The sequence below is a fragment of the Ranitomeya imitator genome, chromosome 3 (assembly GCF_032444005.1).
Source record: "Ranitomeya imitator isolate aRanImi1 chromosome 3, aRanImi1.pri, whole genome shotgun sequence".
Lineage (NCBI taxonomy): Eukaryota > Metazoa > Chordata > Amphibia > Anura > Dendrobatidae > Ranitomeya > Ranitomeya imitator.
The window spans coordinates 44,021,506-44,036,039 of NC_091284.1; the positions used below are offsets into that span (position 1 = coordinate 44,021,506).

The 14,534-nt window shown below is 43.5% G+C and overlaps 1 protein-coding gene across 2 annotated transcripts in view; it reads left to right on the forward strand.

Annotated features, from left to right (window-relative positions):
* MRAP (melanocortin 2 receptor accessory protein) overlaps nucleotides 1–14,534 on the forward strand; it is a 77,495-nt gene that overhangs the window by 43,557 nt on the left and 19,404 nt on the right. The window contains exon 1 of one of the 2 annotated variants that reach the window (XM_069760843.1): nucleotides 12,745–13,047. The exons of the other annotated variant lie outside the window; for it this stretch is intronic. Coding sequence (XP_069616944.1) covers nucleotides 12,942–13,047 — 106 coding nt within the window. The 5' untranslated portion in view covers nucleotides 12,745–12,941. Of the gene's footprint in view, nucleotides 1–12,744; nucleotides 13,048–14,534 lie in introns of those variants that run through there. 2 annotated transcript variants of the gene reach the window in all.

A 14,534-nucleotide genomic window follows, 5' to 3' on the forward strand; every position in this document is an offset into this window, starting at 1 on the left:
TGAGTGCAAGTGTGGTGCTGTTCCTGGTAGAAACAGACAGATTTTATGTAGTCCATCATTTTCAAGCATCCCAAAAAAAAAATGTTTCTAACACGAAATGGATTTTAGAAACAAATATTCATTCATCATTTGGTTCCTACCCAACATAGCAGAAGGATTGGAGCGGCCATGAGGCAGCTGTCTGTGGCTTTTCCCAGCCAATTCGATCTGGCATCAAACCGGATCACGCTGAAGAAGCGTAACACAGGAAGCTGCATCGCTTCAGCAATGATCGGATGAAAAAAAAAAAATCACCGCAAGGTGACAACAGATATCACATCCTAATATGGACTAATGACCAGTCCTTGCCAGTATGTCCCAAAGGGCGGATTCAGACGTCCGTACAGACGTCAGTCTGAGAGCGGGCTGCAATGCATGGACTGGCCATGGGTCTCCCAACCAGAGAGCGGCAGCTTTATATATTTCTATAAGACTGTCACACTCGAGTCGGGAGACCCGCGGCAAGCCTGTGCATTACGGCCTGATCTCAGACCGATTTGTACAGACATCTGAATGCGCCCAAGCAGTGAGTTGTGAGCCCAATCAGGTCTTTTGTATGCAGTCCCCAATTTGTTGGGACTGTCCCAATTTTTGTAGGCAGTCCTGGCACATTTACAATCAACTGTTGACAAAAATGGGAAAAACTCATCCACATGTGGACACCATGCACCATTGGGGCAGATATAATTATGCCTGGCCGAACACGACATTTATGAAGCCCCCCACATTTTTGCTACATATAAATTTGTCTAGAAAAAATAGGCTTGTGCCAAGTGAGAGAACTAAGTTACCAAGATTTTCCATGTTGGATATATCCGCACGTTCAGAAAATTCTGCTGCAAATCCCGATGTGTTGACAAGAAAAACCGCTGGGTAGAATACACACGTTTTTTGCATAGCTTGCATTAGGAAAATGCCTTCTTAGTTAACCTCATACACTTTGAAGTTGTAGACTTGGTTGTGTGGTGTGCTGATTCCAATGGGTCATCTTGTGAGCATGGTAATGCTGTTAAGACTGCAGATTTCTGTTTGCGGCGCAGTTGTTGCCTAATGGCATCCTGTGATAATCTAATGACTTTTGCATCAGGGGACTCATGTGCTTGACGCCTATGCTTATATGCATTGTTTCTGTCCCAGCGATGCTGTTGCTCTTCAAGAGTCTCATTTGCCCGTTGTTGTCTTTGACATTGTGCCTTTGCTGCTTTCCTTTCATTGTCATTGGCGTACTTTTTTAAGAGGAGCCATGTTGGCGTTGATATTTGCTTTTTAAAGGGGTTTTCCCACGAACGAAAGTTAGTTTTAAAAATTGGCGGTGTTTGACCGTGTACAGAACATACCACATCTTCTGGGCAGGGGAGGAAGCAAAAGACAATACTGACATAACAGCAGGAGATCGCAGAGGATACATTTTGTGAGGTAAAATATTGTTTAAAAAGTCAGTGAAATATTTTACCTCACAAAATGAATCCTCTGTGATCCCCTGCTGTAATGTCAGTATTGTCTTTTGCTTCCTCCCCTGCCCAGGAGATGTGGTATGCTCCATACACGGTCAGACACAGACAATTTTTAAAATGAACTTTCGTTCGTGGGAAAACCCTTTTAATGTGACCGGCTTCCTCTGCCTGTAGACACGTCACGCATCTGCCACCGTGATCAGCCGAATGATTCACTAAGGATGAAGCAATACCAGCAAGCAAAAAAGAAAAGGGCACACAGCAACAAGTGACAGCAAAAAGTACAGCCAAGAAGCAACGAAGAGTGGTGGTGGTGGGAGACGCACTACTGAGAGGCACAGAAGCAGCCATCTGCAGACCGGACATAACTGCAAGAGAAGTATGCTGCCTTCCAGGTGCGATGATCAAGGATGTGACCGATAGGATACCAAAGCTCTTCAGCTCCAAGGACGTCCACCCATTTCTTCTGATACATGTTGGCACCAATGACACGGCAAGGAAAGACCTACCAACAATCTGCAAAGACTTTGAAGAGTTGGGGAAGAAAGTAAAGGAACTGGATGCACAGGTAGTTTTTTCTTCTATCCTTCCAGTAGACGGGCATGGCACCAGGAGATGGAACAGGATCCTTGATGCAAACAACTGGCTAAGACGATGGTGCAGACAACAAGGATTCGGATTCCTGGACCACGGTGTGAATTACTGGTACGATGGACTCCTCGCCAGAGACGGACTACACCTCAACAAACCTGGGAAACACACATTCGCCAGAAGACTCGCTACACTCATCAGGAGGGCGTTAAACTAGAAGAAGAGGGGACGGGAAGAAAAACATTAGACTTGAACAAAGAAGACTCAGGAAAACATACTCAGATGGGAGGTAAGAACATTTTTAAAACAATCCACAGCGAGGAGATTGGAACAAAACAAAATCCTCTAAACTGCATGCTCGCAAACGCCAGAAGCCTGACAAACAAGATGGAAGAACTAGAAGCAGAAATATCTACAGGTAACTTTGACATAGTGGGAATAACCGAGACATGGTTAGATGAAAGCTATGACTGGGCAGTTAACTTACAGGGTTACAGTCTGTTTAGAAAGGATTGTAAAAATCGGAGAGGAGGAGGGGTTTGTCTCTATGTAAAGTCTTGTCTAAAGTCCACTTTAAGGGAGGATATTAGCGAAGGAAATGAGGATGTCGAGTCCATATGGGTCGAAATTCATGGAGGGAAAAATGGTAACAAAATTCTCATTGGGGTCTGTTACAAACCCCCAAATATAACAGAAACCATGGAAAGTCTACTTCTAAAGCAGATAGATGAAGCTGCAACCCATAATGAGGTCCTGGTTATGGGGGACTTTAACTACCCGGATATTAACTGGGAAAGTGAAACCTGTGAAACCCATAAAGGCAACAGGTTTCTGCTAATAACCAAGAAAAATTATCTTTCACAATTGGTGCAGAATCCAACCAGAGGAGCAGCACTTTTAGACCTAATACTATCCAATAGACCTGACAGAATAACAAATCTGCAGGTGGTCGGGCATCTAGGAAATAGCGACCACAATATTGTACAGTTTCCTAGAAATAGGAAAAACCCAATGTGGCTAAACAAAGAAGTAAGACAGGCAATTAACAGTAAAAAGAAAGCATTTGCACTACTAAAGCAGGATGGCACCATTGAAGCTCTAAAAAACTATAGGGAGAAAAATACTTTATCTAAAAAACTAATTAAAGCTGCCAAAAAGGAAACAGAGAAGCACATTGCTAAGGAGAGTAAAACTAATCCCAAACTGTTCTTCAACTATATCAATAGTAAAAGAATAAAAACTGAAAATGTAGGCCCCTTAAAAAATAGTGAGGAAAGAATGGTTGTAGATGACGAGGAAAAAGCTAACATATTAAACACCTTCTTCTCCACGGTATTCACGGTGGAAAATGAAATGCTAGGTGAAATCCCAAGAAACAATGAAAACCCTATATTAAGGGTCACCAATCTAACCCAAGAAGAGGTGCGAAATCGGCTAAATAAGATTAAAATAGATAAATCTCCGGGTCCGGATGGCATACACCCACGAGTACTAAGGGAACTAAGTAATGTAATAGATAAACCATTATTTCTTATTTTTAGGGACTCTATAGCGACAGGATCTGTTCCGCAGGACTGGCGCATAGCAAATGTGGTGCCAATATTCAAAAAGGGCTCTAAAAGTGAACCTGGAAATTATAGGCCAGTAAGTCTAACCTCTATTGTTGGTAAAATATTTGAAGGGTTTCTGAGGGATGTTATTCTGGATTATCTCAATGAGAATAACTGTTTAACTCCATATCAGCATGGGTTTATGAGAAATCGCTCCTGTCAAACCAATCTAATCAGTTTTTATGAAGAGGTAAGCTATAGGCTGGACCACGGTGAGTCATTGGACGTGGTATATCTCGATTTTTCCAAAGCGTTTGATACCGTGCCGCACAAGAGGTTGGTACACAAAATGAGAATGCTTGGTCTGGGGGAAAATGTGTGTAAATGGGTTAGTAACTGGCTTAGTGATAGAAAGCAGAGGGTGGTTATAAATGGTATAGTCTCTAACTGGGTCGCTGTGACCAGTGGGGTACCGCAGGGGTCAGTATTGGGACCTGTTCTCTTCAACATATTCATTAATGATCTGGTAGAAGGTTTACACAGTAAAATATCGATATTTGCAGATGATACAAAACTATGTAAAGCAGTTAATACAAGAGAAGATAGTATTCTGCTACAGATGGATCTGGATAAGTTGGAAACTTGGGCTGAAAGGTGGCAGATGAGGTTTAACAATGATAAATGTAAGGTTATACACATGGGAAGAAGGAATCAATATCACCATTACACACTGAATGGGAAACCACTGGGTAAATCTGACAGGGAGAAGGACTTGGGGATCCTAGTTAATGATAAACTTACCTGGAGCAGCCAGTGCCAGGCAGCAGCTGCCAAGGCAAACAGGATCATGGGGTGCATTAAAAGAGGTCTGGATACACATGATGAGAGCATTATACTGCCTCTGTACAAATCCCTAGTTAGACCGCACATGGAGTACTGTGTCCAGTTTTGGGCACCGGTGCTCAGGAAGGATATAATGGAACTAGAGAGAGTACAAAGGAGGGCAACAAAATTAATAAAGGGGATGGGAGAACTACAATACCCAGATAGATTAGCGAAATTAGGATTATTTAGTCTAGAAAAAAGACGACTGAGGGGCGATCTAATAACCATGTATAAGTATATAAGGGGACAATACAAATATCTCGCTGAGGATCTGTTTATACCAAGGAAGGTGACGGGCACAAGGGGGCATTCTTTGCGTCTGGAGGAGAGAAGGTTTTTCCACCAACATAGAAGAGGATTCTTTACTGTTAGGGCAGTGAGAATCTGGAATTGCTTGCCTGAGGAGGTGGTGATGGCGAACTCAGTCGAGGGGTTCAAGAGAGGCCTGGATGTCTTCCTGGAGCAGAACAATATTGTATCATACAATTATTAGGTTCTGTAGAAGGACGCAAATCTGGGTATTTATTATGATGGAATATAGGCTGAACTGGATGGACAAATGTATTTTTTTGGCCTTACTAACTATGTTACTATGTTACTGCGTCTGCGCGGAATTCAGACCGCTGCCATCCTTGTGCAGATAGATAGCGGCAGTCACAATAAAACTGCGCATGTGCTCCTCCTGTACAAAGATGGCAGCGTTCAGTGAATCGTTCGGCTCATCCTGGCGACGGTGTTCTGCTGATGGTACCGCGCAAGAGGCTCCATATGGTGTATACAGTGTGTGTGGTGCGTACGGCGTATAGTGTTTGTGTGTGGTGCGTACGGCGACGGTGTTCTGCTGGTGGTACCGCGCAAGAGGCTGGTACCACCGGCAGTTTCCATATTGAGACACCCATCACTTGGATGTTCCAATATGGAAGTCGGTGAACTTCCGCCGCTTGGAATTCTGGGATCCGGACACATCTGGACGGAACATGATGTGAAGACATTAGAAGGTAAGTATATATTAAGATATACAGCTCTGGCAAAAATTAAGAGACCACTGCAGAGTTTTATAAAAATCACCATCTTTACACGTCTGACAGCCTTTCCATTCCAGGGTCAGTTGAATTCCAACCAGACTACACCTCATTCTACTTAATGTGCTTCTGATTAGGTGATCACCTGAACCAAATCTTATTTAACGAAGGAAAGTATAAAAACACTGCTGTGGTGTTCACAATCCTCTTGCAATAGGACAAGCTGGATGGCAAAACAAGTGCTAGTATTATCCCAAAAGTAATAGGAATGAAAAAATAACTTTTAACTATGCCAAAGGAGTTAAAAAGAAAAGTCTTGAGTGAGGAAAAGAAAGTCTCAATTCTGGCTTTACTAGCAGAGGGACACAGTGAGCGTCATGTTGCCTCCATCCTTAACATTTCTAAGACGGCAGTCCATTACAACAAGTTCAAGCTGCAGATATTGGGGACAACGAAGTTATAGACCGGCAGAGGGCGAAAACGACTCTCCACTGACTGGGATGGCCGTCATCTAATTCGAATGTCACTCAGCAACCGCAGAATGACATCAACTGACCTACAAAAGGAATGGCAGCTGGGGTGAAGTGCACGGCAAGAACAGTTTGTAGCAGGCTCCTAGAGGCAGGACTCAAGTCATGTAAAGCTAGAAAAAAACAATGCATATTTTTGTTATTTTGACCATTTCTCATTTTCAGAAAATAAATACAAAATTTATTGCTTGGAACTTCGGAGACATGTTGTCAGTAGTTTATAGAATAAAAGAACAATTTACGTTTTACTCAAAAATATACCTATACAGAGAAAAATCAGACAAACTTAAAATTTTGCAGTGATCAGATTTTTGTCAGAGCTGTATATATATATTACACATGTACATATATAGAGAGTGGCATGTACAAGTTTGGGCACCCCCTGGTCAAAATTACGGTTATTGTGAATATATAAGCAAGTTGAAGATTAAATGATCTCCAATAGGACTAAAATTAACAAATTTTTATTTTAGGCAAAAAAAAAAAATATTGTGACAAAGTCCTTGGTAAAGTAATGGAAAGGAGAAATGTGTCACTGCGCTTAATGGCGTCAGTGATGTGAAACCAGAGAATTTTCCTCCAGCACAGTAGTTGTGATGGTTAAGTTAAAGTTGCATTTATAGGCTGGTTTTATGTGGACACTCATAGAGCGGGTGGGAGAATGTCCACCTTATCTCCACCTGCAGAGTCCTGACAGGACCTGTGATGTCACAATCATGTGATCAGTCACATGATGGAAGAGTCACATGGTCTGGGGCTTAAGTACTTGGCTTCCCAAGGCAGTTGTGTTGTGGGTCTGGAAAGGAACACTCCAGAGAAGTGGTTTTGTGCTGTGATTTATGCCTGAACCTTGAGTGGGCTGCCCCGCTACTACAAAAACTGTACCTAGAGTTACTGTTTTCTTTTACTTTGCTGTTTTGCCCAGATGGCTGTGTTTATTTTGTGCTTGACCCTTGGTTTATGCCACGCTTAAGAAAACCAAGTGCATATTTCAAGCTGCAGAGAAATTTATTTTTCTTTCTGGTTGGTCAAGAAAAATGACTTTTGTTAATGTAAACCTGTAATATTGACTTGTAAGTTGACAATTTGTTTTAACATATTGTGCTCTTATCCTGGATGACTAGTGATATAGGGTCATGGAACAATGATGTTTGCTGATATGTATGGGGCAGCACGGTGGCTCAGTGGTTAGCATTGCAGCACTGGAGTCCTGGGTTCTAATCCCACCCAGGACAACATCTGCAAGGAGTTTGTATGTTCTCCCCGTGTTTGTGTGGGTTTCCTCCGGGTTCTCCGGTTTCCTCCCACATTCAAAAGACATACTGATAGGGAATTTAGATTGTGAGCCCCATCGGGGACCACGATGATAATGTGTGCAAAACTATAAAGAGCTGCAGAATATGTTAGCGCTGTATAAAATAAAGATTATTATTATATGTTGATTACACATTGTCCACGTTAACCAGTTTATTAACATGCAGAATAGAGGAAAACTATGCAAATAGATTACATAATTAAACAATGCAATTTTGTCTTATCACCATTCTTCTCCTTTACCTGTGAATACTGGATGAAGAACAGTCATATAAAAAGAGGTTATATGCCTCTTACATGAAACAGAGATATTCAGCCACGACATTCAGACATCCAAAGAACCAGAGACTCTCCACAGGACAGCAGCCAAGAAATCATGGCTCCATCATGAGGGATACCGATTTGTCATTCTACAGGATGCCAGCTTAGGGGACCACAGCCCAGGCTGGAAGAATACAGATCTGCTCCATTAACTATCGTAAATCCATGGATGTTTGGGGTAGTCAGGATTTGGACTCACAGGTTGCCTGAACCCCCTGGATATGTTTGTGGAAGCCAGGTTGTGACCCTCTGGTCAACTGGCCCTGTACATCAATGGACTGTCATCTTCCTAAGCTTGTCGTTACCTCCTCTCTGTGTGCATGTCACAGGTGGAGTAGTCAGCCCTGGAAACAGGGTAACAAGTAACAGCTGCTCTCATCCCAGCGAGTCAGGAAAGGAGAATGGATATTCGGTGGGATGATCCATGGTCCATGCGGTTTCAGCTAGTGAAACAGAGCATACACTGACGCTCGTGATTCCACAGCTTGTTTTGATGTTCCTTTGCATACTTCTAATGCTGAATTTTATGGTGAGGATGCAGGAGAGGATTTCTTCTCAAAACTGTTCCATGAAAGAGATATTTTTGCAGGTGTCTCTGAACAGTAGAACAATGTACAACTCCAGAGTCTGCTAAATCTTTCTGTAGGTCTTTTGCAGTCAAGCGGGTGTTCTATTTTATCTAGTAAACCTACAAGCAGCTGTCACTGAAATTTTGTTTGGTCTGCTAGACCTTATCTTGACCTCCACTGTTCCTGTTAACTGCCATTTCTTAATTAAATTTCAAACTGAGGAAAGGGCAACTTGAAAATGCTTTGCTATCTTCTAATAGTCTTCTCCTGCTTTGTGCACCTCCACCATTTTCAGAGCGCTAGCCAGCTGCTTAAAAACCCATAGCTGCTGTTTTTTGACACAAGGTTAGTGTGCAAAACAGTCATCAAAGCAAAAGGTGGCTACTTTGAAGAATCTAGAATATAAGACATAATTTCAGTTGTTTCACACTTTTTTGTTAAGTATATAATTCCACATGTGTTAATTCATAGTTTTGATGCCTTCAGTGTGAATGTACAATTTTCATAGTCATGAAAATACAGAAAAATCTTTAAATGAGGTGTGTCCAAACTTTTGGTCTGTACTGTATATAAGTACAGACCAAAAGTTTGGACACCTTCTCATTTAAAGATCTTACTGACATCTATATTTGGTGTGACCGCCCTTTGCCTTCCTAACAGCATCACTTCTAGGTACACATGCACACAGTGTTTGAAAGAATTAGGCAGGGAGGTTGTTTATATATGAGAAATAACACTTTCTGGCCTTTATATAACTTTTATTCTGTACTTCATAAGTTTTCCCCTCTGCAGGTTCTCTCTTTAATTTTCATTTGACTTTGAGCTCTCAGATGGAGACTAGCTGTTATGATGTTTCTCATACCCAGCACACACAGACATGAGGGATTCCTGCTCCCCTGACTATGTAGCACATTTTCTGAAGCAGCAGCAAGGAAATTTTACAGCAGTACTGAGCAGTGTATCTGTGAATCTATCACTGCAGTGAAATAAATTAATAGAAAGCACCAGCATGGCCTGTGTGTGTCTGCCTCACTCACACACTCTGCAGTTTCCTCCTCATTCCCTCAGCTATAATTTGATCCCTTACTGACCTATCAATCTTCTTGTTTTTCAGCAAAATATACAGATTGATGAATCAATTACAAAAGCGGTGGCTTTAGTTTATAATCTGAAAAACTGGTGTTAGGTTCTCTTAAAACTTTTTTCTTTAACTGGTCACTGTCATTTCAACAAACCTTGCATAAATCAATAGTACAAGCAGCTAGAAAAAAAAACCCTTTGCAATAGATCTCATCAGAGAAATCTGCTTCTTCCTCCACTTAGGAGCCACCACTTCTTTTCCCTGGTGCCACTCGAACTTTACATTCAGAAATACTAAAATCTATCTTGCTGAAAAACAAGAGGACTGCAAGGTCAATGGGGGATCAGATCATAGCTGCCTATTGAAGTCTATGGAGTGGGGATGAGGAGGGAACTGCCGAGTGTGAGTATTACATGGGAGGTTTATAACAGGTACTAGATGGTGGCCCGATTCTAACGCATCGAGTATTCTAGAATATGTATGTCCACGTAGTATATTGCCCAGCCACATAGTGTATTGCCCAGCCATGTAGTATATTGCCCAGCCACGTAGTATATTGCCCAGCCACGTAGTGTATTGCCCAGCCACGTAGTGTATTGCCCAGCCACGTAGTGTATTGCCCAGCCACGTAGTATATTGCCCAGCGACGTAGTATATTGCCCAGTCACGTAGTATATTGCAAAGTCATGTAGTATATTGCAAAGTCACGTAGTATATTGCCCAGCCACGTAGTATATTGCCCAGACACGTAGTATATTGCCCAGTGACGTAGTGTATTGCCCAGTGACGTAGTATACTGCAGTGCCACGTAGTATATTGCACAGCCACGTAGTATATTGCCCAGCCACGTAGTATATTGCCCAACCACGTAGTATATTGCAATCACATAGTATATTGCCCAGTGACATAGTATATTGCCCAGTGACGTAGTATATTGCCCAGTGACGTAGTATATTGCCCAGTGACGTAGTATACAGCACAGTGCCACGTAGTATATTGCACAGCGACGTAGTATATTGCCCAGTCACGTAGTATACAGCACAGAGCCACGTAGTATATTGCCCAGCCACGTAGTATATTGCCCAGTCACGTAGTATACAGCACAGAGCCACGTAGTATATTGCCCATCCTCGTATGTCACAGGTTAAAATAAAAATAAACGTATACTCACCTTCCGAGGGCCACTTGTAGTTCGATCACATGACCGTGACGTCATGGCAGGTCTTTCTCGCGCAGGACCTGTGATGACGTCGCGGTCACATGACCGTGACGTCATGGCAGGTCCTTCTCGCACAGGCCCTGTGATGACGTCGCAGTCACATGACCGTGATGTCATGGCAGGTCATTCTCGCGCAGGGCCTGTGATGATGTCGCGGTCACGACTGTGACGTCATGGCAAGTCCTTCTCGTGCAGGGCCTGTGATGACATCGCTGTCACATGACCGTGACGTCATGGCAGGTCCTTCTCCCATACCACCGGAACCTGCCGCTTGCATGGAGCGGTCACCGGAGCGTAGCCAGGAGCGGGAAAGGCGGCGGAAGGTGAGTATATAATGATTTTTTATTTTTTTAAATTATTTTTTACATTAGATGTTTTTACTATTGACGCTGCATAGGCAGCATCAGTAGTAAAAACTTGGTCACACAGGGTTAATAGTGGCGGTAACGGAGTGAGTTACCCACGGCATAATGCAGTCCGTTACCGCTGGCATTAACCCTGTGTGAGCGGTGACTGCGGGGAGTATGGAGCGGGCACTGATGGCAGGGGAGTAGGGAGGGACTAATCGGCCGTCGCTGATTGGTCACGGCAGCCATGACAGGCAGCTGGCAAGACCAATCAGCGACTTGGATTCCATGACAGACAGAGGCCACGGCCAATGAATATCCGTGACAGACAGAAAGACAGACGGAAGTGACCCTTAGACAATTATATAGTAGATGTATATAGCAGCTACATAGTATACAGCACAGGCCATGTACCAAACAGTATATAACACAGCCCACGCAGCATATAACATTGGCCACGTAGTATATAACACTGCCCACGTAGTATATAGCAGGCACGTACTATATAACACAGGCCACGCAGTATATAACACTGCCCACGTAATATATAGCACAGCCCACGCAGTATCTAACACTGGCCATGTAGTATATAGCAGCCACGCAGTATATAACACTGCCCACATAATATATAGCACAGCCCACGCAGTATCTAACACTGGCCATGTAGTATATAGCAGCCACGCAGTATATAACACTGCCCACATAATATATAGCACAGCCCACGCAGTATCTAACACTGGCCATGTAGTATATAGCAGCCACGCAGTATATAACACTGCCCACATAATATATAGCACAGCCCACGCAGTATCTAACACTGGCCATGTAGTATATAGCAGCCACGCAGTATATAACACAGCCCACGTAGTATATAGCAGTGTGGGCACCATATCCCTGTTAAAAAAATAATTAAAATAAAAAATAGGATGCATTGCGAAATTACCCAGATGACTTGGCGGTCTCTACCCAGATGACTTAGCGGTCTCACGAGACCGCTAAGTCTTCTGGGTAATTTCGCAATGTATCCCTGGGAACAGAAGCTTGCGGCAGCCGCGCGCGCGCCTCGGCGGACGATGGAAGGTGAGAATAGCAGTTTTTTTGTTTTTTTAATTATTTTTAACATTAGATCTTTTTACTATTGATGCCGCATAGGCAGCATCAATAGTAAAAAGTTGGTCACACAGGGTTAATAGCAGCGTTAACGGAGTGAGTTACCTGGGGCATAACGCGGTCCATTAACGCTGTCATTAACCCTGTGTGAGCGCTAACTGCGGGGAGTATGGAGCGGGCGGCGGGAACTGACTGGACGGAAGTAGAGAGGGACTAATTCTCGGCCGGACTGTGCCCGTCGCTGATTGGTTGCGGCAGCCAGGACAGGCAGCTGGCGAGACCAATCAGCGATGCGGAATTTCCGTGACTGAAGTTGCAGATAGACGGAAGTACCCCTTAGACAATTATATATATATGGGGGATATGCGGGGGAAGTTAGTGGCTAATTTGCATGGATTGTACCCATTCAAAATTTTCAAGAGTTTGTGATGCGACTGAGATTAGGATTTCCAAGAACAGCAGATTCTCTGTATCCATATTGCCCTTATTGAATATTCCTGTCTCTTCTGCATAAATTATCTTTTTTAAACCACAGACGATCTGTCGCTTTCAGGATTAAAATATCTGCTGCCCACTTCCTTCATCCACACGACGGCAGCATGTGGATATCGGCATATTCCCGTGCACGTACTTGCTCGGAGTTCACTGTGTACTCTCTCATTTCCCATATAACATTGACCCGTTCCCTGTGTGTTTGCGTAAGATTTTTATCAGTAATGGGGGGAGGGTTGGCGTAAGGGAATAGGCGAAGCAAACAACCGGTCAAGAGCAACAAAAAAAAAGGCAGAAGTTATTAAAAAAATACAGTTTTTATAGGGATGACATAAACCGAAGACAAATCCAGTCTCATCCACCGGAGATCAGGACGACAGTCTATAATAAAGACGGGGCTATAGGAACGATGCAGTGATGGACGGTCGGGTGGGCGACGCGGCTAATCACACAGAATATGAATATTACTACGATTACTTGGATCCCGTTTCATTTGATGAAAGTGAACTGAAGGCCAACAAATGTGAGTATAACGGAGCGGAATTTATGGAGATATGACAATTCTATTTTTATAGAGGACTACAAGGAAACCGGCAGAATTATCCTAAAGGAAAACTATTCCCCAAGACTGCCTACATTTGTCGGTTAGGGGGGTGTTAAAGGGGCCGTGCGAAAAACCGTTATACATCTGCCCATGTGTGGCCGGATCTCATACATCCCATGGACGCGTAGCACTGTTTTTAAAAGAAAGCAGCCATATTTTTCTAATCCTGTAATTTTCTTTAACTCCATAAGTCTTAGGTAAGGCGCAGGTCCATAGAGCGGGTTTACATGGCTGGCCGCTGGTTCCAACAGGTGCAACTGGAGCTGGCTCTGATCACTACTGTCTACCCATTTAGACTAGAATATTTGTCGTTTTTAACCGCCTCAAAAACCTCCATGTGCACAGAAGCCTTATTCTCTTTCAGATCTGTACAGCACTTGTCTTAAAAGGTTTATTAACTTTATTTACTCACTTCCGTATTAGGAGGTGAGTGGCAATGACCGCGATGCACTAGCCCATGCCTGCCTGGACAGATGCATAATATCTAGGTGTGGCACACTACTCCTAATGAAGATCTGCAGCTTCAGACAGCAATAAAAGTCAACGTACTACTGTACCGATGGTCCAAGTTTAAAAAATCTAGGCATGCACGAGCCTTGTCTGTTTAGCAGATGAGTCAGAGCTAGTTTTAATGGCAAATAGTGCCTGCACTTATCTGCGATGCAGACTAGGTCATAAAAGTTCCACTATTGTTGCCTCAGCCAAGGGTCCGCAAAGTGCTATAGTGGAACCTTTTTAGTATCTCTGGGGTTTGGGGTCACAATAGGTTGCATATAATTTGTGCCATTTATTCTATATAGGACACTACTGACCTGGTCTTGGCTGCTTTAATTTTTGCTGTTGAACCCCAATAATTTAGTGATCCGTTTTTGTCAACCATATGCATGTGGAAAAGCTACTCAGATTGATTACATTGTGTGCCCTGTGGATAAAGGCCCCGTCACACATAGCGAGATCGCTAGCGAGATCGCTGCTGAGTCACAAGTTTTGTGACGCAACAGCGATCTCATTAGCGATCTCGCTATGTGTGACACGTACCAGCGATCAGGCCCCTGCTGTGAGATCGCTGGTCGTGTCGGAATGGCCTGGGCCATTTTTTGATCGTTGAGGTCCCGCTGACATCGCTGAATCGGCGTGTGTGACGCCGATTCAGCGATGTCTTCGCTGGTAACCAGGGTAAACATCGGGTTACTAAGCGCAGGGCCGCGCTTAGTAACCCGATGTTTACCCTGGTTACCATCCTAAAAGTAAAAAAAACAAACAGTACATACTTACCTACCGCTGTCTGTCCCCCGGCGCTGTGCTCTGCACTCCTCCTGTACTGTCTGTGTGAGCACAGCGGCCGGAAAGCAGAGCGGTGACGTCACCGCTCTGCTTTCTGGCCGACCGACGCTCACAGCCAGTGC